The 24258-nt window shown below is 41.8% G+C and overlaps 1 protein-coding gene across 3 annotated transcripts in view; it reads left to right on the forward strand.

Annotated features, from left to right (window-relative positions):
- The window catches only part of Cers6 (ceramide synthase 6), a 248819-nt gene that overhangs the window by 178613 nt on the left and 45948 nt on the right, over positions 1-24258 (forward strand). For all 3 annotated transcript variants that reach the window (NM_001399362.1, NM_001399363.1, XM_087653543.1), the window contains 2 exon segments: positions 18344-18472; positions 21034-21140. In NM_001399362.1, the coding sequence (NP_001386291.1) occupies positions 18344-18472; positions 21034-21140 (236 nt within the window).

Consider the following 24258-nt stretch of genomic DNA (forward strand, 5'->3'; position numbering starts at 1 on the left):
CCCAGTTCTTTATTAACCATGCAAAGGTAGAGCAGCAAAGCCAGGCACATCTGTAAGATGGGGATGGGAAAAATCACAAGTGTAAGGTGAACCCTAGCTATAGAGTAAGGGTGGACCTCAGAGCACTCTACCTGAAACACCCTGATATACATACATGATCGTATACAGGTTCCTAAACAGACTTGCATAGATGTGTATCTATCATATGTCTATAAAAATATCAACAAAGTCCTTATCTTCTCTAAATTAAATAAAAAGAGAAATGTATAGCTTCTGAGAAAGAGAGAGTGAAACCTCACTCACTACCACCACCACATGCACAGCGAGTTCTCCAGTTAACAGACTCTCTGGCTCAGTGGTTCTCAACCTTCTTAACGCTGTGACCTTTAACCCAGTTCCTCATGCTGCAGCGACCACCAACCATAAACTGGTTTCACTGCTTCTTTGTAACCGTACTCTTGCTACTGTTAAGAATCATAAATGTTTTTAGAGACTGAGGTTTGCCAAAGGAGTCATGACCCACAGGTTGAAAAACACTCATCTAGCGTCCAACTACAGCACAGAAACAGTTCTCCTGAGTGAAGTGGGCTCTGCTTTGCCCCTCTGCTCCCCTGGAGTCCCCTGTACTGAGAGACCGTCTGCATAAGCTTCTGAGCATTAGATCTGCTCACTCTGGTCCCATCCTGCTAGCCCCTGGGGAGGATACTGTGTGACTGACCGCTTCCTTTCTCTGTCATGCTATATTCTCAATATTCCCATGTCTATCAAAAATCATCTCCTGCCATCCATCTACATAAGAGGTAGAAAGGCAGGTTACTACAATTATTTACATTCATTTATTTTGTGGGCATATGTGTGTGGGGTGGGGAGGGTGTGCATGGGGGTGGGGGCATATGGGTGCAAGTATCTTCAGGGGTAGGACTCTTTCTCTTTCCAGCAACAGACATGTGCTTGGCTAACTAAAAAGGAAGGAAGGAAGGAAGGAAGGAAGGAAGGAAGGAAGGAAGGAAGGAAGGAAGGGAGGGAGGGAGGGAGGGAAGGAGAGGGGGAAAAGTCTCTCCTAACTATATTACGATTTGATCCTAACCTATCTTAAGTATATGGTCCCATCAAGACCAGCTTAGGTATATTGGGTGACTCATAAACACCTACACTTGTGGCTCCCTACTTGTCTTACCAAGTATTCTGGAAACAGTTAAAGAGTCTCCAGTGATGATCTTTTGCTGGCTCCTCCATCACGTGAAGAGTGTTCCTTATGCTGGTAGTTGGACCGTTTAGACTAATGATCTCCTCCGAGCCAGGTTCCGTATTAAACTCACTTTATATTTACTTTTCCAGTAGCTCATTTGTCCTGGTAGCCACATAAGTCACACTTTACATAGCACAGAGGTGCAGAACATTCTTTCTTTTATATTTTTTTAACTTGAGAAATTAATGCTGGATGAATCAGCGTGAATCTCTTAAGGCCATGTGACGTGGGAGTGAATTAGAGTCATGGGTTGCAAAGTGAGGTCTTAAGATTCATTCCGAGAGTAGACGCATTTCACAAGTCCTGCCTTGCCCTGTCATGCTCGTGACATGAGCCTCTTATAGGCTCTTGTAGCATTCCCCTGTTTTATGGAGTCTTCCTTTGCCTGCTGATATTTTGGAGTGCCATCCACAGGTGGCCACATTAACTGAGCAGGGAATGACTGTCTTTTGTTTCTAAAAGCCTAGTCCTAGAAGATGTTCCTATTCCAAAAGGTCACTGAGCCCCTCCACTCACTTGAGTTTTCCTATTGTGCATATAATTTGTCTTTTTCGTAAGCAGGTATATTTGGGGACTCTCCCTTGTTGTAAGAGAAATAGGCATCATCTTGACCACTTTGGTGGGCAGGTTGCTTTAAAACATTGAAGTATATAGCTCTTTATATTTTTTTTAGTACAGTTAAGACGTCAGATAGGGAACACTTAAGAAAAATGATCATTTCGCCAGGAAGTCTGTGGAATTGAGCCTAAGCCAGTATATAGTCAATGTTTAAAACTTGGCTTTATGGGTTTTTTTCCACAAAGCTATTACAATGCTTGGCACCTCTATTTTCATTTGATCAGAGTAGTTTTGTATATTCTGACACAGCTGTTTTTTTCTGGTTTCTACACAAAATAGGCATTTGGCCGCCACCAGACCTGTTTAGTAGCTGGCACAGGTGTTAATATGGAACCGATTCTCTCGCTGCTGTCTGCCATTAGACACTGTAGCTCTAGGCTGCCCTTTTGCCTCTCTGACTGGCCCCATAAGTCTCCAGCAGCTCCCTACCATTCCACTCCCATCAGGAAGATCTGCTCTTCCAGCCATTGGTTATTTATGATATATACTGGCTGCCAGACACTCTCCACTTTCTATGTGGCGGTGTTAACTCAGCTGTCTGAAATCATCCTTTCCTCATCTTGGAATGGACCTGTTAAAGCCCTGTGAGCAGTGGAGGCTAAAAGCAGCTTTGGGAAACTGGCTATGTGTGAGGTCCTTAAAAGTAATTAGCAGGACTCAGGTTCCCTTGTTAAATCACAGCAAGCCAAACGATCATTTCAAACAAAGGCCGGGTCTTAAAAAGGCTAAACAAGAGTTCCTTTCAGTTTATAAATCATTTCTCTACACTGTAATCACATGCCTTTTGTTGTTTTTGTTTATCTTGAGACAGGGAAGTTTTTATTCTGTAGCCCACGTTGGGCTCAGACATGCCGCCTGAGCCTGCCTCCTGGGTGCTAAGATTACAGGCCCCAGCCGTCACACTCAGATTTAGAGATCAGCGTTTTTACGGAGTCGTTTTATCAGTCTTTTAAAAATGATAGGATATTCAAAGATTCATCCTCCTTTTCAACATTATTTTTTTCCACCAAAAATCTAGAGATTCAAAACGAGGGGAGAGCCTTCCAATCCCTTCTGTGTTTGAGAAAGAATACGATGATTTGTTCATTTCCAAAGTTGGGACTTAACTGCTCAGTGGGGGACACTGCTATTAAAGGAAGGGCCTGGCGAAAGCCCAGTGGACTTATAATTTAAATACATGCTACAAAAAAGTGTAAGCCTTCCTGAAGATTTTTCCTTACTTTTTTTTTTCTTATAGTTTTCTTTCGTTTAAAAAAAATAGTTAAGATACCATCAAAACTATCAGGCATTCTCTCTGTTCCCTCGAGGCTTACCATGTGTTCCAATTCTGGGCTCTGGCCACCTGTTCTCAGTGAGCATTTTTCTGTGCATCTACATTTTCCAAGACAAGCTAATAAATACTCTGTTCCATTCAGAACAGCTTGCTTATGTCTAAACCGCATGTCCCTTCTAAAGCCACTGCTGCTGCTTGGCTCAAAGGCCCGGGCCTTCGGCCAATGGGGCCCTGCTCATGTTCAGACAGGCCTCCTTGGAGCAGTTCCAGACCCTGGCTGGTAATATCTGCCTGGTGCTTTCTCTTGTTCTAGAAGGAGCACTACATCTTGTCAAATAGTCTTGACAGAGAGAGATTTAGTGATGAAATATAGCACAAGGAAAACTTGGTGACTGGCATGTTTGGTTCCCTTGTAACTTTTGGTGGAAACACTTATGTCCACTACTGTGGGGCTTTAGCTCTCTTACAGAGCCTACCCGTGTCCCAGACCTTTCCTATAGAGTAAAAGGAAATGCATCTTTAATTCCCTGTAAGGACCCAGTGTACCCTAGATTGAATTGGAAGTAATATACACTAAATTAACACCATGTTCAGTGGATAAAAATGAGTAACACCTGGCACATAGTAATCAAAATTTAACCAAATCTAAGCCGAGAACTAAAACTAAACTAGTGTTCATAGATTTACATATTTCTGATCAATCAAAATCAACATGGTAATCATAAAAAGAGAGTAAGCAAATGTGAGTACGTCTTTCCTTTCCCCAAAGAAGAACATTTGAAAAGCAGCTACCATTAATTCACAGGGGGGGGCCATTTTAGCATAATAAGAAAAACATATCTTATACTAAAGAATGACCCCTTAAATTCACCATCATGAGAAAGTATCGAGACCCCTTCCCTGTCCAGCACAGTCCCCAGTGTGACCTTGAAGAGAAGGTTACTTTGCCTTTCTGTGTCTTTCTTGGTTTTCTGAGCTAAGAAAGGAGGTCTCAGAACCTGTCCCGTGGTAATGTCCCAAGCATAAATAAGCAGCACAGAAACTGAACTGATTCCTACTGCACCAGCAAGGCAGGGTTCACTCTTTTACCTCTACTAGGATGAATGCTGCTAGAGCTCACATGAATAAATCCTCCTGGAAATTCTTTGTCACCAGGTTCAGAGCCTGTGCCATGCTAGCACCAATGGGACAAACTTGGCCACCTATCTTCAATAAGCCAGTTACAGAGACGCATAGATAGTGAGAAGCAGACTCAGCTGCTAAAATACTTGTTGCAAAAATGTGAAGAGCTCAGTTTGGATCCCCAACATCTGTGTAAAAGCTGGGCTTGACAGTAGAAGGAAATCTGTTTATGTATGTGGCCATGAAGAAATCTAGTGACAACACACACACACAAACTCACATAGATACACAGACACACAGATTTACACACACACATACACATTCTCACATACACCATGCACACACAAACTCACACATAACGCACACACAAACTCACATACACAATACACACACACCATACACACACAAACTCACATACACCATACACACACAAACTCACATAGATACACAGACACACAAACTTACACACACACACATACACCATACACACACAAACTCACATATACCATACACACACACACACACACACACACACACACACACACACACACACCCCAGTCTATCTTCAGGGTACTAGCACGAGATTTTAGTTTAAACAGAGGACCACAAATATTGGTCCTCTTGGCTAAACAATTCTGGTCAAGGTACGCTCTACACCTCGATCCACTATTGCCTCAGCTCGTCTCTCCTTCAACTGTGTGAAATCTCTTTCCGGGAGACTAGTCTCTCCTCTGCCGGCACCAGGCTTCAGCCTTTTTCTTCTGCCAGCATGAGATTCCTGGACATTTCTATTTTAGGGACCATTGTTTCAATAGTCTCAGCAGCCGAAGTAAGTGGCATGTGTTTTCTGAACATCTTCACGTCTGCCAGATTGAGCATTACCTCTTCAGTGCTTTTGAGGAATGTAAAGGTGTCCTGAGACCCTGGTGTGTGAGCATTGTCTTTCATAAGAGTGACTTGAGTCACATCAAAGTCAAATTGTATCAAGTGGTCCTCTTCTTTCCTGAAAGGCTAAGCTCTCACTGGGTGACATCCATCGATGCTCAGATGGGTGGAAAATGATAAGCTGCTCCCTAGTGCCTCTCACCCTCTTCCTCAGGCATTTGACAGTCTGAGGTTTCTACTTAGGAATGTAGTCATGATCCAAGCCTACACCCCATTTCTGACACACACACACACACACACACATACACACACACACACAGAGAGAGAGAGAGAGAGAGAGAGAGAGAGAGAGAGAGACACTTCATGATATGAAGAAGAAAGTATGACTCATTTGAATAAGTTATTCTCTGCCTTCAACAGCCAAAAAGCATCTGAACTCGTAGCTGCTTTCGTGGTAATGGGAAAACAATACAGCCCTGTAATCTGTAAAAGAATTATTTTACAGGGTAAATTTGTGAGAATTTTGGCTTTTTTCTACCAACTCAACATCTGCATCTGCATGCCTTTTTTAATATTCTAGCCTTCCCCCCACCTTTTTCTGGTCTCTGCTCCCACAGTTCCTTATCGCATTCCTCCTCCCCCTTGCCCTTGAGAGGGTGCACCCCACACATACCACCAGGACTATTCCTTCCCTGGGCCCTCAAGTCTCTTGAGGATTAAGTGTATCTTCTCTCTCTGAGGCCTGACCAGGTAGTCCTCTGCTATATCTGTGCCAAGGGCAGGACCAGGTCCTGTATGCTGCCTGGTTGGGGACTCAGTCTCTGGGAGCTCCCTGGAGTCTAGGTTAGATGAAACTATTGGTCTTCCTATGTGGTCACCCTCCTCTTCAGCTTCTTCAATCCTTCCCCTATTTCAACCATAGGGTTCACCAACTTCAGTTCAATGGTTTGGGTGTAAGTATCTGTATCTGTCTCAGCCAGCTGCTGATAGAGCCTCTCAGAGGACAGCCATGCCAGGCTCCCACCTGTAAGTACACCATAGCATCAGTAACAGTGTCAGGTCTTGATGCGCACTGATGGATCCCAAGTTGGGCCTGCCATTGGACCACCTTTCCTTCAGTGCTTCTTCATTTTTGTCCCTGCAGTTCTTTTAGACAGGAACAATTCTGGATCAGAAATTTTGACTGTGGGTTAGTAACCCCGTCTCTCTACTTGAGGCCCTGTCTATCTACTGGAGGTGGACTTTTAAGTTCCCTCTCCACTATTAGGCACTTTTGCTAAGGTCACACCATTGAGTCCTGAGAGTCTCTCACCTCCCAGATCTCTGGTACTTTCTACAGGGTTCCCCCACCTCCCACCCCTGAGGCTGCATATTTCCATTCCCCTGACCCCCTGAGCTTCTCTCCTGCCCCCCAATACATGATCCTGTTCCCCTTCTCCTCCTCCCCTCTCGTACCCAGATCCCTCCCTCCCTCTGCCTCCCATGGTTGTTTTCTTCCCCCTTCTAAGTGGAATAGAAGCATCCTCTCTTGGGCCTTTCTGCTTGTCATACTTCTTACAGTCTGTGGGTTGTATCCTAGGGATTCAGTACTATTTGGTTAACATCCACTTATCAGTGAGTACATATCATTTATGTTCTTTTAGGTCTGAATTACTTCATTCAGGATGATACTTTCTAGTTCCATCCATTTGCCTACAGAATTCATGATGTCCTCATTTTTAATAGCTGAGTAGTACTCCATTGTGTAGATGTACCACATTTTCTGTATCCCTTCTTCTGTGGAAGGACATCTGGGTTGTTTCCAGCTTCTGGCTATTATAAATAAGGCAGCTATGAACATGTTGGAGCATCTTTTGGGTATATGCCCAGGAGTGTGGTGTAGCTGGGTCCTCAGGTAGCAATTTTCTGAGGAACCCCCAGACTGATTTCCAGAGTGGTTGTACCAGCTCGCAATCCCGCCAACAATGGAGGAGTGTTCCTCTTTCTCTACACACTCACCAGCATCTGTTGTCACTTAAATTTTTCATCTTAGCCATTCTGATTGGTATAAGATAGAATCTCAGGGTTGTTTTGCTTAATATTTCTCTGATAACTAAGGACTTTGAACATTTTTAAGTGTTTCTCAGCCATTTGAGATTCTTCTGTTGTAAAATCTCTGTTTAGCTCTGTACCCCATTTTATTGGTTTATTTGGGTTTTTTGGAGGTTAACTTCTTGAATTCTTTATATATTTTGGATATTTTGGATAATAGCCCTCTATGAGATATAAGGTTAAGGAAGTTTGTTTGCTTGTTTGTATTTCCCAATTTGTAGGCTGCCCTTTTGTCCTGTTGACAGTGTACTTTACAGAAGCTTTTTAGTTTCATAAGGTCCCATTTATCAATTGTTGATCCTAGAGCCTGAGCCATTGGTGTTCTGTTCAACTAATTCCCCACCATGTGCCAATGAGTTTGAGGCTCTTTCACACTTTCTTTTCTGTTAGAATCAGTGTATATGGTTTTATGTTGAGGTCCTTGATCCACATGGGTTTGAGCTTTGTTGTGCAAGGTGATAAATACAGATCTGTTTTCATTCATCTATGTACACACAGCCAGTTAGTCTAGGACCATTCATTTATTGAAGATGCTTTCTCTTTTCCACTGTATGTTTTTGGCTTCTTTATCAAAGATCCAGTGTCCATAAGTGTGGGGATTTATTCCTGGATCTTCTCTTCTATTGATTGACCTGTCTGCCTCTTTATCAATACCATGCAGTTTTTATCACTGTTGCTCTGTAGTATAGTTTGAGGTCAGGGATGGTCATTCCTCCAGAAGTTTTTTGACTATCCTGGGTTTTTTGTTTTTCCATATGAAATTGAGAATTGCTCATTCCTTGTCTGTGAAGAATTGTGTTGGAATTTTGATGAGAATTTCATTGAATCTGTAGGTTGCTTTTGTATTTTGTAGAAGGCTTTTCAACATGTAATTAGATGATTATGTGACTTCTTTTCTTAAGGTTGTTTATAATAGTGTATTACATTGATAGATTTTCATATATTGAACTATCTCTGCATTCCTGGAATTAAGCCTCCCTGATCTTGGTGAATGATTGTTTGATATGTTCTTGGATTTGGTTTGGGAGATTTTATTGAATATTTTTGCACCGATATTCATAACTGAAATTTTCCTGAAGTCCTCTCTCTTTCTCTGTTCAGTCTTTGTGTGGTTTATGTATCAGAGTAACTGTGGCTTCATAGAAGAATTGGTAGTGTTCCTTCTGTTTCTATTTTGTGGAATAGTTTGAAGAGTACTGGTATTAGCTCTTCCTTGAAGGTCCGGTAGAATCCTCTGACAGTAGACTTTGTGTGGGGGGGGGGTGTTAATGATTATTTTTATTTCCTTAGGGGTCATAGGAACTGTTTAGATAGTTTACTTGATTTTGATTTAACTTTGGTATGTGGAATCTGTCTAGAAAATCATTCATTTCATCTAGATTTTCCAGTTTTGTTGAGTATAGGCTTTTGTAGTAGGTTTTGGTGATTTTTTGAATTTCCTCAGTTTCTGTTATTATGTCTTCCTTTTCATTTCTGAATTATTAATTTGGATACTGTCTCTGTGCCTTTTAGTTAATTTGGCTAAGGGTTTATCTATCTTGTTGATTTTCTCAAAGAACCAGCTCTTGTTTTTGCTTATTCTTTGTTTCCAACTGGTCGATTTCAGCCCTGAGTTTGATGATTTCCTGCCCTCTACTCCTCTTGGGTATGTTTGCTTTTTCTGTTCTAGAGCCTTGAGGTTTGTTGCTTGTATGGGATCTCTCCGGTTTCTTTATGAAAGCACTTAGTGCTATGAATTTTCCTCTTAAGACTGCTTTCATTGTGTCTCATAAGTTTGGGAATGTTGTGCCTTCATTTTTGTTGAATTCTAAAAAGTCTTTAATTTTTTTCTTTATTTCTTCCCTGACCAAGTTATCATTGATCAGATAATTGCTCAGCTTCCGTGTGTATGTGGACTTTCTGTTGTTTTTGTTGTTATGAAGTTCAACCTTAGTCCATGGTGATCTGATAGAATGCATGGGATAATTTCAGTCTTCCTGTATTGTTGAGTCTTGTTTTGTGTCCAATTATATGGTCAATTTTGGAGAAAGTTCCATGAGAAGAAGGTATATTCTTTTGTTTTGAGGTGAAATGTTCTATAGATATCTGTTAAATCCATTTGCTTCATAACTTCTGTTAGTTTCACTGTATCTCTATTTAGTTTCTGTTCCAATGGCCTGTCTATTGGTAAGAATGGGGGTTTGAAGCCTCCCACTATTAATGTGTGAAGTTCAATGTGTGTTTTGAAGTTCAGTAAAGTTTGTTTTACAAATGTGGGTGCCCTTGCATTTGGGGCACAGATGTTCAAAATTGAAACTTTCTTGTGGTGGATTTTTCCTTTGATGAATATGAAGTGTCCTTCCCTATCTTATTCGATAACTTTTGGTTGAAAGTTTATTTTATCAGATATTAGAATGGCAACTCTAACTTGTTTCTTGGGGCCATTTGCTTGGGTGACCTTTTTCCAGCCTTTTACTCTGAGGTAGTGTTGGTCTTTGTTATTGAGGTGTGTTTTTTGTATGCAGCAAAATGTTGGATCAGTCTGTTAGTTTATGCCGTTTTAGAGGTGAATTGAATCCATTAATATGGAGAGATATTAAAGACAAATGATTGTTCGTTCCTGTTACTTTCGTTGCTAGAAGTAGTATATTATGTGTGTGAGTGATTCTCTTCTTTTGGGTTTGTTGTGAAATGTTTAATTTCTTGTGTTTTCTTGCATATAGTTACCCTCCTTGTGTTGGAGATTTCCTTCTAGTATCCTGTGTAGGGCTGGATTAGTAGAAAGATATTGTTTAAATTTGCTCCTTTCATGGAATATCTTGGTTTCTCCATCTATGATGATTGAGAGTTTTGCTGGGTATAGTATCCTAGACTGGCATTTGTATTCTCTTAGGGTTTAGATGACATCTGTCCATGATTTTCTGGACGGCCTCCTTGGAGGCAGGTAGAGCTTTGTGACCTGGGTTAGAGCCAGTCTCCTGGAAGACAGGCAGTGCTGTCCACCTGTGTTTCTGGTTAGAGCAGGCTTCATGTTTTCTGGTTACTGTGGACCTCCTAGGAGGCAGGCTTTGTCCCTGGTTACTGCTGACCTCCTAGGAGGCAAACATGCTGTAGTGTATGGGAGGGTATTGAGCTCGCTGATCTGCCCTGGGTGGGAAAGCAGCTCTACATGCCTTTTTAAAGATGAAGCTTTTCTTTTGGTCTTTGAGTCAGATGTCAGGCCAGTGGAAAGACTCATCTGCATAGATAGAGGAAGGTGACAAGAACTTATGTGTTGCTATATTTCACAAGGACCCACACCTCTGGACCCAAGCAGTGCTATTCATCCATGATTATATTTCCTAAGTTCTACGGCCTCAACTAGAGGTCTGCCTCTGGGAGGGGGTGGTATCTTCCATTCCTTACGATATTCTCTTCAATGGGGAAGTTTTTATTTGGTCTTCTGAGGGAATTCCTCTCAAGTTATTCTAGAGAGCCTAGAAAAATCTCCACTTGGCCCATTGTAGCTCTAACTATCCTTCTGGAATCATGACCGCCTTCAGCCCCCATCTTTATAAATACCAACAAGTGTGTTCTTGAGGTTTTAACCTCCATGGAAGCACCATGCCTCTCACCCAAGGCCATTCTTTGCAAGGGCTCTCACAATGCCCTTGTCATCTCCCAGGGCCAGTTCTTGTTCTGTTTGTCCCTCATCTGATGGGTTCTCTTAACCATCCCCACTGCCTCTTCACAGTCACCATTCCCCTTATATTTGTCCCTAAGAAGCTATGGGTAGGATATTCACTAACCTGAACTCCAGACTGCACAGAACTGGCTTTAGATCTGGCTCTCCCCATTATCACAATGTGACTTTGGAGAGCTTGGTATCTGGGTTCCTCAGCTCTGAAAAGAGAGCTCTGAGTAGTTTTGCCTTATGCAGCTGCCATCAGGAAGAAATCACAGCCTCGGAGCCTCTGCACATGGAAATTAGTAGGCAAATTAGAAGGTACTTAGGTGTTTACTAGGTAGTCAGTGCAAAAGTGGGGTTTAGAAAGAGGAGAAACACATACTGTCTACCCCAGAGGAAAGAGACACTTTGGGTAAATGCCTCAGCTAGAATTCAGGGTGTAAAGACAGGCACTGGGAGGGCTGAAGGAAGAGGAGTAAGAAAATATAGTTGCTAACGGTAAGAGCTCCCCTGAACTCTGCCCAACAGCTTACAGCACCATCCCCAACTGTTTAGCCTGGAGGAGATGTTCTCCATCCTCTCTGTGAAGCACAAAATTGAGTCTCTGATTGCTCATTGTCATCTGGGCCTCAAGAGCTCGGCAGTACATAGAAAGGTGCTGGCTAGAATCCCATCAAGTAGCTCTGATCTTTGTTGAGCACAAGCTGCCCCCTACTGATGGTGTTGGATGCTTTCAGGTTAGATGGGCTTTAGTGACTGAGCTCCTATGGTGGGGTTTCTCCCTAGGGACCTCTGCAGAACATGGAGGAGATTCATCTGTGAACTAATGGAGTTCTTCAGGCTTACAAAAACTACATTCTTAATACATTAGAAGTGACTTTTTCTCATCAAAATTCATGCAAACTAATATGGCCAGTTCAAGGGTAAGAACCAGGTAGTTGCATGTTGACAACTTGTGAGAAAAGTGGCATATGTGTGTTCAATTAAACACACTGATGTCATTTACAATCAGAGTAGGTTTGGGAACTTGCTTGGATGAAGTGAGGTGGGAGATTGAAGACTAGGCCAGGGCACTGCTAATTAAGCACCATGTTCTGGCTACCCCCACCAGAAGTGATTGGTAACTATCACACTGTTTCTGTTGCGCAAATAACATTTTACTGTGCTCCTTTCAAATGTAATAAAAAATCAATTAAAGATTAAATATTAACTAATTCACAGTAGACAAGATTATGAGTTCTCAATCTTGAAAGGGCACCATAAATGTTGTCCAGGAGAAAGATCGGGTGAACAGTGCTTACACAGCAATTCCCTGCTTCATTTATATCTGTTTTCAGAAGCCATAAAATAATGGTGCTTCTAGCAACAGAGATAATACTGGTCAATCTGGACACACAGCCCCGGCTTTCAGAAGCTAGAGAAGCTATTGCCAACCCTTCAATTAGCTAGAAGTTTGTAGTTATTATAATCGATCATGAGATTTTTGATGAGGGTACCTTTCAAAACTCCTTATGGTTTATATGTATTTCAAGAACAATATTAAATTGGTTTGGATTGTTTCAGAATAGCTGTGAAAATTAATCTCTTAACATATTCTTTGCCAGAAGAAAGTAAGGCAGGGACCATGCATCTACTACGTTGTATAACTGAGTTTCTCACATGACATCCTTTGGTATGATTCTAAAACAAGGGTCATCAAACTTTTCTGTAAGGACCTGGTAGTGTTGTAGAGTTGTGGGTGCTCTCTGTTGCAGTGTTTCAACTGTGCTACTTGAGCAAGAAAGTCACCTAAGACAGAAAGGAAACAAAGTGGGTACAGGAGTGTTTCAATAAAACTTTATTTATAAGCACAGTTATGGCAGTTTCTCTATCTCTGCTTTGAAGTGGAATAACTTGTAAGCCTTGAAGGAATGGAAGAGGAGGAGGAAGAGCAGGGAGAGGAAGGAAGAAGAGAGGGAAACAGAGGTAGGAGAGGAATCATAAGATGATGTCAGTTAGTTGCAAACTCTGCTGTTGTCCTGTTTCCTGGAGCCTTCGAAATCTGTAAGTGCCTAATGTCTATTCTTTGAGCAAAATTATAAGTTATTAATTGTATGTATTAGCTTTATTAAATTCAAGACAGCTAATACATTTTCTTCGCATCTGAACAAAGACTTTTCCACTGTCTTGGTTTTTAGAATTATTTATGATCTTCGCTGTCTGTGAATGCCTGTCCCAGCCCTCAGTTAGAACCTCAGAAGCCTTATGCCTTTTATGAGGTAGCTTAATAATTTTTATTCAATTAATCCCAAATGAAAATTTAAGGAAAAATTCCTTGCACACAGAGTATGTGGGTGTGATGTAGCTTTTTATGGTTGTCTTAATAAAGGCAGGTACTTTGAGATGAATTTGTGGTCCCTTTACAAGGTAGAAGGTATCCTTTCAAAGACTCTAACATAGCAAACATGGAGATTCTGTGTTATCTAGAATCTGGCATGTGTGTCTTGGTGAGTGATTATCTCTTCGGCTTGGTTGTGCTAATACTTTGTTGTGTATAAAATTCCCGTAGAGAAGAAGTAAAGGTGCTGGTTCTTTTTCGTTTTGTTTGTTTTTAACAGTTGGGGACTCAGCCTTACTAAGTTTTGCCATTAAAATGGATGACTTATCCTTGAGTTCTTTCATTTTCGAGTTTTTCTACTGGAATTTGGGTCAAGACCACATGGGTTCCTTTTTTCTTGTTCTGATAACATGTGAGGGACCATAACAAGGTAAGATGGTGGAGGCTCTGGGAAATGTTGGGGAACACAGAGGGAGCTCTTGAGGATGGGCGATTCTGTCAAGAGGTAAAGTGACGTTGCAGGTGGTTTAGGTCATTCCTGAGGAAAGGGGTGCTTCTGTCCCTTGGAACGAAGCACTAACCTGAAGGCCGATAGTGGAGGCCATGCCCTTACGTGATTCCTCCTGCAGAAGATGCTTTGGAAAACATCGTCAACCTAAATAAAGCCTAATATTCTGTGAGCCAGGCTTGTGTCTACACACACACACTATCATTTCCGGCAGTAATCAATGGGAGAATGGAAATTTTCCTCCCTGTCCTGATAAAATCCAAATGGACAGTTTTAAAAACATGGTTATTTGGATCAAATTCAGTGCCTGCTCAAAGAAATGTGTGGGGATGACAGGATGTGAGTGACAGGTGTGAGGACTGCATGGCTTTTATAGAGGTATTTGGCTGTGCCTAAGACCTTCCGAAGCCTACAAGTAAAGCAAGGCTGTTGTCCCGCCTCTCCCCTTTGTGTAGGTTTGAATGTAATGGAAATTGATCCTCTGCTATGGCTGCAACTGTGGGCACCGGCAGAGATAAAACGAACTTTTTTTTTGTCCCCAGAACAAGGGGTTTACAGTGAAAGCTCATCTTCACAAAGCAAATTTTGTCTGAGAAACAAGGCTTTTATTTTTGAAAGTTCCTCGTTATTCTGACAGGCACTGTTGACATTTCTATCAGATCCAAATTAGCAAATTTAATTGGGAAGTGGCCCTAATCTTCTGTAAGTGCTTTAACAACTTACATTTATTCGTTTTAAAAATTAATAGAGAAAATCTTTTGTTCTCTCTCTTTCAGTAAGCTGAGGGCAGCTGAACACTAGGGAGGGTGGGAGTACCTAACCCAACTGTTGTCAGGTACTCAGCTACTTGGGTGTTGAAAGCTGCCGATTAGGCATAGGCGGCATAAACTCTCTGAGCTCCTGAGCTGTGCGTTTTGATTTAGTCCCTTGTAAGAATCGGTGTGACAGAGCAGTTGATGGGTTAGGGCTACTTCAGCTCAGCTGTTGTTTTGAAGTGCTGTGCATGGTAAAACACCATTCTCCAGGTCATGGGGAACAGAATTCATCTTTCATTGGAAAGCAGCAGCAGAGCAGTTTGTATTGTCTGCCAGAGGCCTCTTGGCATCATCTGCCTCTAATAACCTAAGAAAGCCCTGGGTAGTGTAAAGAATCGTTAGTATTTCAATAGCTTCGAGAACAGCTATGTGGCGCCTGCGTGCAGTTCCTCGCACAGCTCAGTGTGGTCATCATTTCTCGTCTGTCTGTGAGCTAAGAAGTAACGTAAAGCCTCACTGTGTCTGAGGAAGGGTTAGCAGGTGGTGTGAATCTGTTCTGTTGCGGGCTGAAGCATTAACGGAGGCGAGACAGATTGTTTTCCTGCCGCTGGTGGCTATGCCACTTGTTCAATCAGTTGAAAGGTACATCATCATGTTTTTGTTATTAATTATCTAACCTCATTGATGGAGCTGGCGTATGGTTTAGCGCTCAGAGGTTGACCTCTAGGGGAGGTTATCGATGCCAGGCACCTTCCTGGAAACCAAAGCGACCCTTGAGCGTCTTCACCAAAGTTGACCACAAAGCTTATAAGAGTATTAGAGGTGTTGAGGGTGACTTTTCCAACGCAAAGCTTGGTGACACCAACAGCTCTTGACCTGTTAACTAGAAGGGAGCTGGGGGCATTTGATGGGTTGATGGACGCTTTTGCCGGCATACGCCTGAATGGGTATACGTTCTTAAATTCTCTGTGAGTTAGACAGGTAAAGACTTCAGGGGTCAGTCACTGGAGCCACTAAGCTGAGAGTTATAGAACGGACAGCTAACAAAAGATCTAATCCAGCATCTTAATTGTAAAATGAGGAAGTCGATGCCTTGGCCAGAAATTGCAAAGCATTGAGTTGGAACCTGCATTTCAAGTTGCCTCTCAGGTAGTCTGTGTGTCGTAATTAAACTAAGAATCAGACAGTCTTAAGGAGTCATCGTGTTGTGAGTTCCTGGTCATAACTTTTGCTGAACTTTCATGTTAAAATAGAAACTGATTTAACTGAGCGTGGGGATGTCTAAATAGCAGTTGTCTAACTGAGTTAAACTAGAGACTAGAATTTAGGAATAGATGCTTTCTTGAGTTGTAGAGGTGTCTGTGGGACCAGGACTGGTAAGTAACTAGGAGACCAAATGTTAGCGGCCCTGGATGCAAAGTTGTCTCAGAGGTAAAAGAACAAAGCAGCTATAGAGAAGACCTAAGAGTGCCATGTTCCCCAGGAGCCAAGATGAGTTTACATCTACAGAGAGCTAAGGCTGTGTCTGAGTTAATTATCTTTGCCTCCACGTCAGAAAAACTCAACATAGTTTGACCGAATGATAGCCTGGGCACTGTAGACCATATTCATTCTCAGAACCACCTGGAGAGTAGTCCCAATGGAAGTTGCAAGGAGGCAAAGGCATGGGTAAAATGCAAACCAGCGGCATTACCTTACCCTGAGGAATGGGAGTATAGGAGAGGAGTACCTGCAAGAGCTCTATGGCTACTCTAGTGCTGTCACCTCCGAAGCCACAGAAGAATTTTATCATTCACTTCTTAACCTGCCATTATTCTGTCAGCACAAACGTTGGCTATCTCGAATAGTTACATATCCGTGATCAAACAATAGAACAGTTACTTTCTATTCACCAAATAAATAATTTTTTTTTAAGTAGTGGTAATTGAAGCTGGAGAGCTGACCAGGGGCTAAGAGAACTAACTTACTACTTGTTCTTCCAGGGGACCTGAGTTTGATTCCTAGCACATGTCAGGTGGTTCACAACTGCTATTAACTCCAATTCCAAGTGGATATGATACCCTCTTCCGGCTTCTGTGTACATTGCTCACACAGGACAAATGTTTACATAACACACACATAAATAAAAACAATTAATAAAAAATAATGGTAGTAGCCAAAAGAAACCATTAAAAATAATATCTATAGTTTCCACCATGGCCTCTGTTCTCACCCTTCCTACTAGAAAACCCAGTGTGTCCTTTAGCACCCAGTGAGGATGCTCTAGGTGATGGACACTAACAAGGAGATGCACGTTCCAAGAAACTCACACAATAACCAAAACCAGTCTACCTCTTAATCTACCTCAACTTCTAAAACAAAATGCCATCTTGGATATTTTATCCCTTCCTGTTCTGGAGGCTTGTGAGCCTCAGCTCAAAGCACTCATAGGCTTGGCACACCATGAGGGCTCATTTCCTGGTTTATACATGGCACCCTCCAGCTATGTCCTCATGTCACAGATGGGACAGTGTTGCTCTCGTGGGCCTCTCATGTAGAGACACTAATCTTTGTCCTGACCTAATCAATCCCACCCCCCAAACACCTTCATTTTCATCATTAGGATTTTAACATGAATTTCAGGGGAAAAAAATAGATACACACACACACACACACACACATATACACACACATATATATACACACACACACACACATATATATATATACACATACATATATGTATATGTATTCAACCATTACATTATGGTAAAACTAAATATGTTGTTTATTAGGATTTATGTAAACAACAGAGACTGAACATTCCAGGAGTCAGGTCTTCCTTTCTCCTTACTTTAACTGGATATCTCTTCAAACATACCACTTGCTTAAAAGAATAGTAATATTTTGTATGTCTGAGCCTGGTAGCACAAGCATGTAATCCCAACTACTTAAGCAGCTAAGGCAAGAAGATTACAAGTTCAAAGCCAGCCTAGGCAACTTAGTTAAGAACTATCTTAAAGTAAGAAGTAAAAGGAAAGATGGGAATGTAGAATGTAAGAGTGTTTCCCTAGCATATGCAAAGCTCTTGATTAATTGAGAGAGAGAGAGAGAGAGAGAGAGAGAGAGAGAGAGAGAGAGAGAATGTACATATGTGTATGTGCATGTGTGTGTTTTCGGAAATTGCAACCACTAAGTATCCAAGGAATACATATATACTGTCATCCCAAAGGACTTAAAGTTTGTTAGGTTTTTGTTATTCTTGCTGTTGTTGTTACTGTAACAAAATGCCTGAGCCAAATCAATTTATAAGATAAAAGTGTTCTTCTATGTTCATGTTTTCAGAGGTTCTAGTCGATGGATGATTGACATGTTGTTTAGCATATTGAGGATATAGCGGTGTAAGCTACTCATGATATGGAAGCTAGAACACAAGAGGGACAGGAAAGGGCCCACTTTCCAACATCTTTCACAACATTCTCTCAGTACCCTAACTTCATTCCAGTAGGCTCATCCGGTAACACCATGACTGGGTCTAAGCCTTTGAGCATGGGCCTTTGTTTTGAGCACAGGCCTTTGTGAGACACTTAAACATGACAAAGCAAAAAACAGGTCTAAGTACTGCTTTTCTTTGCTTAAAATTCTGTGGTGATTCCTCCTCTTGTGATCTAACTCACTACAGTGTTGAACCCATTCTCCATGGTCACTTGAATATCTCCCCCCACCCCCATAAATGGGAAATCCCAAAGGGGTAGGAGCTGAATCTTAACCACGAAGTACACTGATGCTATTGTTGGAGATCCTCCCCCATGTTCTGGCTTAGAGAGTAAATGGATGGGGTGGAAAAAAACACAATGTTGCTGAACACTCACCTACTGTATTTTGTTTTCCTTCCTTGAGGACTTCGGCATTATGTTCCTGCACCACCTTGCAACCATTTTCTTAATAACTTTTTCATATGTCAACAACATGGCCCGAGTAGGAACCCTGGTCCTCTGTCTTCACGACTCAGCCGATGCTCTGCTAGAGGTAAACCTTTTCCTTTCATCTTGAGGAAGACAAAAATCCAGAACTCAAAGTCCCCAGACCAGCTGCCGTGTGGTGTAGTGGATGGTGCTTTGAAACCACCAGCTGTTACTTAGTGGATTAAACTGGCAAATCTGAGACTTTAGATTACCATGAAAATGTGTGTCCAAAGTGAGCTTCGTTAGCATCATTGGCTGATAGGGAACTGGAAGCTTTGGCCACATCCGAATGGTTGGTTGTTTAACAGAAAAATCATTGTTTCAATACGTTTTCTAAGAGTCTCGCTGATTTATCTGAAAACTACTTATAACCCAGTTTAGTCTCGCAATGCAATTAGTCAGTTTGATTTTTTGTTACCAGTGTACAATATTATACTAGTGGTTTTTTAAGAGTGAAAGAGGCATATGAATTGTAACTTTTATACCAAAGGTATGTAAAGAATTTACTACTTTCAGAGTTAAACTCAGTGTTATGTGCATAAATAAATCTTTTAACTCTATGCTAAGAAGTGCTAAGGAATTTTATGACTGGTCAAAATTAACCCAAACAAGTACAGAGTTTGCATAGAATTGGCTCTTGGAGTCCTTTTCTTCCCCCTGCTGTGTCATGTTTCTGTTGCTAAGAAGAATCCTCAGTCATAATCTGTCACTGCCATCAGAGGCACAGATGTTCACAGTTAATCTTTCATAGAGGTGGTAAATTAAGGTTTGAACCGAGTGTAAAACCTCTTCAAAATTTTTGGTCCCCTGAAGGTTATAAAACTAAAGTGGTCGTAAGTCAGAAGATAGTTTGTGGCCATGACTGTTACGTGATTCAAGCTGAACTTCATTCAGGGCAGTTTTAAATGAAGAAATTTGTGTAGTAGGCAGGAAGTCCCCTGAAATTCTATTGTAATTTGATTGTATCCAGTGTAGACTTAGAAGGGGACATTTATACTGCAGCCTACATGTAGAAATCAATCCTAGACCTCGAGCCACTGTTAATTCCTGTGGAAATCTCTGGCATGCAGTTTGGCTAGAGCTGTGGTAGAGGAGATATTTGTTGAATTATCGTCCATCCCCTTTCACCCAGAAAAGGTAGCTGATCTAAGAATCCAAGTATGCGCCTTAAAAGCAAAAGGTTTTCATAACCAGGATTCTGCTTGACATCATAGATAATGCTTGGAAATCTCCAGTTAATGAAATCACAAAATAGTGTTTACAGTGTACACATCCCTAGCAAGTTTGCAGCTGTTGCTTATCCGTCACTTCTGATGGATGAATGTCAAAGAAGAGGGATGTGTTGGTGATACCTAGCCAGAAGGTAGCCAAAAGTACTTTCCTTTTGATGTAATTCATGGTGTTGCACTTCAAGTGTTCATGAAATGAAGAGCTCATAATCTTGACTTCCATTCAGGTGATGGCTGTTTCCTTCTAAGACACATTGCTCTCAAACTTTGTGCACTTAGCACTGTTAAAGGAACATGGATACCTCCAAGAATGCTAGCAACATCTTTTCCAGCAACTAATTTTCCTATACATGGAAAGTAATCTTGTGCTGCAGAAGAGAGCTACAGTTTCCAGTAGTGCTGTTACAGTTCCACAGAATTTACAGTTCCAGTAAATGCTGTGGAATCTGCACAACTTTAAGAAATGGGGGGAAAAAAACGTTCCCTTCCAGGCCTTCCTGTGCTTGTCCTTAAAGTCACCTTAAGAAGCGACAGCGGAGAAAGCAGTGTGGTTGCCTGCTGCTGAAACTGATGTCCTCAGACATGGAAGTATTTCCTGTAGATATCAGAGGATTAGAAGTTTCACCTGGAAAATGAGCCTGTGATAGGGCTAAAATCCTCCAGAAATAGTCACGGATATAACATAGTCATGATGGTGACTTCATCTCAGAGTTTTTAAGGATAAGCTAGGAACTCATCTTCCCAAAGCACCTCTGTGATTGCTAAAGAAAGCACAGGTCCAGCCAGGCGTGGTAGCACACAGCTTTAATCCCAGCACTTGGGAAGCACTTGGTGGATCTCTGTGAGCTTGAGGCTAGCATGGTCTACAGAGCAAGTTCCAGGACAGCCAGGACTACACAGAGAAACCCTGTCTCAACCCCACCCCCCCAAAAAAAGAAGGGAAAGAAGGAAGAGAAAAAAGTGGAAGGAAGGAAACACAAACCTCAAAGTAGAAGGGCAAGCCAGTGTGGAAAAGCTGTAGCCTATGGCCTCAGCATTCAGGTGCAATGAAGACTTTATATTGACCTGATATGTGATCTCTGTCCTGATATCTCTGGCTTGCTAACATCAAAATACAATGCAAGAAAGTTTCTTATTTGTCCTCTCTTCTCCTAAAATCAGCCATATAATTGAATTTCGGGGGTTAGTAAATATTTTTATTAACTCTATGACGCTTGTAGTGTATGTATGATTGATGCTACATTTCACTAAACTTTTGAGTAATTTATAAATGCCAGTGTATGGCATGTGCATTCTTATGCATGTGGTAAGCTATACTTCACTGGGCGCTGATGCACACTGAAAGAAACTTTTCTTATCAGTTTAACTGAGTGAATTGCATTCCTTCCTCTTGTAGGCTGCCAAAATGGCAAATTATGCCAAATTTCAGAAAATGTGTGATCTCCTGTTTGTCATGTTTGCTGTGGTTTTTATCACCACACGGCTGGGCATATTTCCTCTCTGGTGAGTATGGTGGTCTTCCTTCTGATAAAGGCACCCCCTCTAAGGAAGCTTTGCAGACACTCTTATCCTGAATTACAAGAAGGTTAAAGCCCAAAGGAGCAACTTCTGCTGGCACAGTGTTTGTCTGTAAGCAGGAGGACCTGAGCTTAGTCCCTATCACCATGGCAACACATTCTTGTGATTCCATCACTGAGAAGATGGAAACAGAAGGGTCTCTGGGGGCTCCCTACCTGTCCAGCCTAGGCTAATTGATGAGTTCCAAATGAGTCAGATACCTTATCTCAAAGGACATAGATGGCATTTTTAAAAGTGACACAATGTTGTCAGATAGCTCACCCAGACACATGCATATATGAGTGCCACCACACACGCATGTATGTATACCAACACACACATGAACGCACCACATACATGAACATGTCACACAGAGAGCATGTGATCTCTTTCTTCAGGAGAGTTATGTATACTTTACTACTACTTTGCTGAGATCAGGTGGGTTTAAGGGCGGTATGGCTGTGCACGTCTTTAATACCTTGTGCAGCACAGCTCACCTCTCTTTCAGACACTAGTCTAGAACATGACTTAACCTCAGCCATGGAGATCTGAGTTAAGAAAGGAAGCATAGTCCTATAGACAAAGGCCAGAAGCAGCATTGCCTGGGAACTCAAGAGATAGATACACAGATTCCTGGGCCCTGCTTCAACCCAGGCAATCAGAAAGTCAACAGATAAGGCCGGACTATCCAGGTCATCTTAAATCTTCATGGTGATTGTGCTGTACGTAAAAGTGTGGAAAACACTGTCCTAAAGAAGTTTCTTCATCAGCTTGTGTTCATAGATAAAAGGGAATGGAAAGTATACCGTTAAAATAACCCTGAAGTTCTCTGTGGCATTAATGTCTACATGGCTTTTGCCGTGTTAAGAGCTAAGGAAAAGGCATAGCAGAGTGTTGGCATCCAACAGATGTTTCTATAGGTCTAGTGCCAATCTCCCGTTACTTGATTTGGAGGTGGGAAGAATGCAGCCTCTGTGTCGCTTTACATCTACCATTGATGATAGATTTTTCTGCTCCATTTTGAAAGAGCAATTTGAATAGGAAATTTGAGCCATAGGAAGTGGATAAAGTAGGACCATGAAGACACACTACTACTTGCAGATGCAGTGGTGCCCCTCAGAAGACCAACAGCCAGAAAGTTGGGGCCTTTAGTAAGTAGGTGTATCATTAGCACTGTATTAATGAATTACACACACACACACACACACACACACACACACACACACACACACACACCTTTTCAGCCACAAGGCAGACACATGCGCCTTCTCCTTCAGGTTCAGAGCCCTTTGGACACTTGGTCAATCATTTTCAAGCAGCAATGTCTAGTGTTGACAACAGACATTTATTAAAACCTTATTATAATTGAGTATATATGCAGGTGGAAACACTGAAATAATTTCAAATAGGATGTATCTAATTATTTCAGGGTTGAGGGTCTTTCAAAATTATTAATGTAAAGAACAAGTTCAAACAAAATGTAAACATGGTTAGAATGATAGAAAATGTTTTCAGATTACTAAGAATCTGTCTCTTAAAGAAATGGGCAAGGTTGGGGATTTGGCTCAGTGGTAGAGCGCTTGCCTAGCAAGCGCAAGGCCCTGGGTTCGGTCCCCAGCTCCGAAAAAGAGAATAGGAAAAAAAAAAAGAAAAGAAAAGAAATGGGCATCACTCACATAATTTGATTTGCTGCTTTCCTTTTAGAGAGAGTTAAGATAGAGATTTACCTGCATTTCTTCTCTCCAGTTAACACAGAAATGCTCCTAAGGTTTAGGCCTCAGTGAATTCGCCAGAGCATAGATCCATAGAACAAAGAAATGCTGTCCCACTGTCAGTGAGAGTACTCATAGGCACACCCGCTAGGAGAGCCTGTTAGCTGCTTAGAAAGTTTCTGTGGTTGAGCACAAATGCCTTGCAAATACTTTGGGGTGCCTGCACCTGTGCCCTGGGCTGTAGCTGAGTTGCTCTTGAAAAGCAACTTATGGAAAACACTTTTCTATTTCTCGTAATAGAATAATCATATGCCATTACAGTTTACAGTTAGTAAAGAGAAATCTTTCCAGATACATCCAGGAAGTCAGGTTGGCGCCTTGATCATCTGTTTGGTCCTTCATTGGTTGCTACAGTATAAAGGACATCGTTGTTATTTAACCCTTTCATGGAAAGAGCACCAACAAAGAGTTGTTTTAAATACTTGATATAAATGCTTGTTATTGTGAAATTATTTTAAAGCCCCTTTGGAATTAGGAAAGCCCAGTTTGAAGAAAGACCTTGCAAGCTATCCACTACAGACTCTGCCCACCTCCCTCTGTGCGTGATAAAATCAGTTTTCCAAGTCAGGAGTATTTGACATCCGGTGGGGAAATCTGCTTTCTTTTATAAGATGACATCCCGGTCTGTCATAACTCCTAAGCCAAGGATTCCTAAACTCTCTGTGAAGTCTTTTGGGTGTGAGCATTGCACACACATGCTTCCTGGATGGAGGTACAATGGTTTCATTATTTTCTGGTATCTGTGACTCCTTCCTTTGCTCAGAGAGGTGCCTGTGGAAAGCAGAATAAGTGTACTTAACCACCTCAGGTAGAACCACTTCAGGGAGTACAGGCCCCTAGCACCTCTTCTGCAGAAGGCATCTGTAATTCCTCCAGCTACTCCTGTATATCGTTTTCCTTCATTTGTTTCTCAGAATTCCTCCTGACGTGATCTTCCGACCTCAGCATGAGAAATAGCAGCACCTACTCTTTGTCACCCGCCTCACACCATGGCATGAACTTTAAGAATGGCTTCCACCTTGCCTGGTGGGGGCTGCTGTCCACCTGAACCCTCCTTCCTCTCCTAAGGTCAAACCATCCTGTACGTTTTACTTTCCAGTGTGGCATATTTGCATACTCAGTTATATAGGCTGCATCTGTCCCTCTCAGAGCTTGCCCTGCTGTTTTCAAACACCATACTGTCCCAACAGTGTCCTTGGAGTTAAACCATATGCTGACCCTTCCAGATGTGTTATACCTTCCAACTCACCAAAGACAATGTTGACTACAGGAGGATTCCTTTAGTTAACTCA

The sequence above is a fragment of the Rattus norvegicus genome, chromosome 3 (genome assembly GCF_021556685.1).
Source record: "Rattus norvegicus strain SHRSP/BbbUtx chromosome 3, alternate assembly SHRSP_T2T, whole genome shotgun sequence".
In the NCBI taxonomy this organism is placed as follows: Eukaryota; Metazoa; Chordata; class Mammalia; order Rodentia; family Muridae; genus Rattus; species Rattus norvegicus.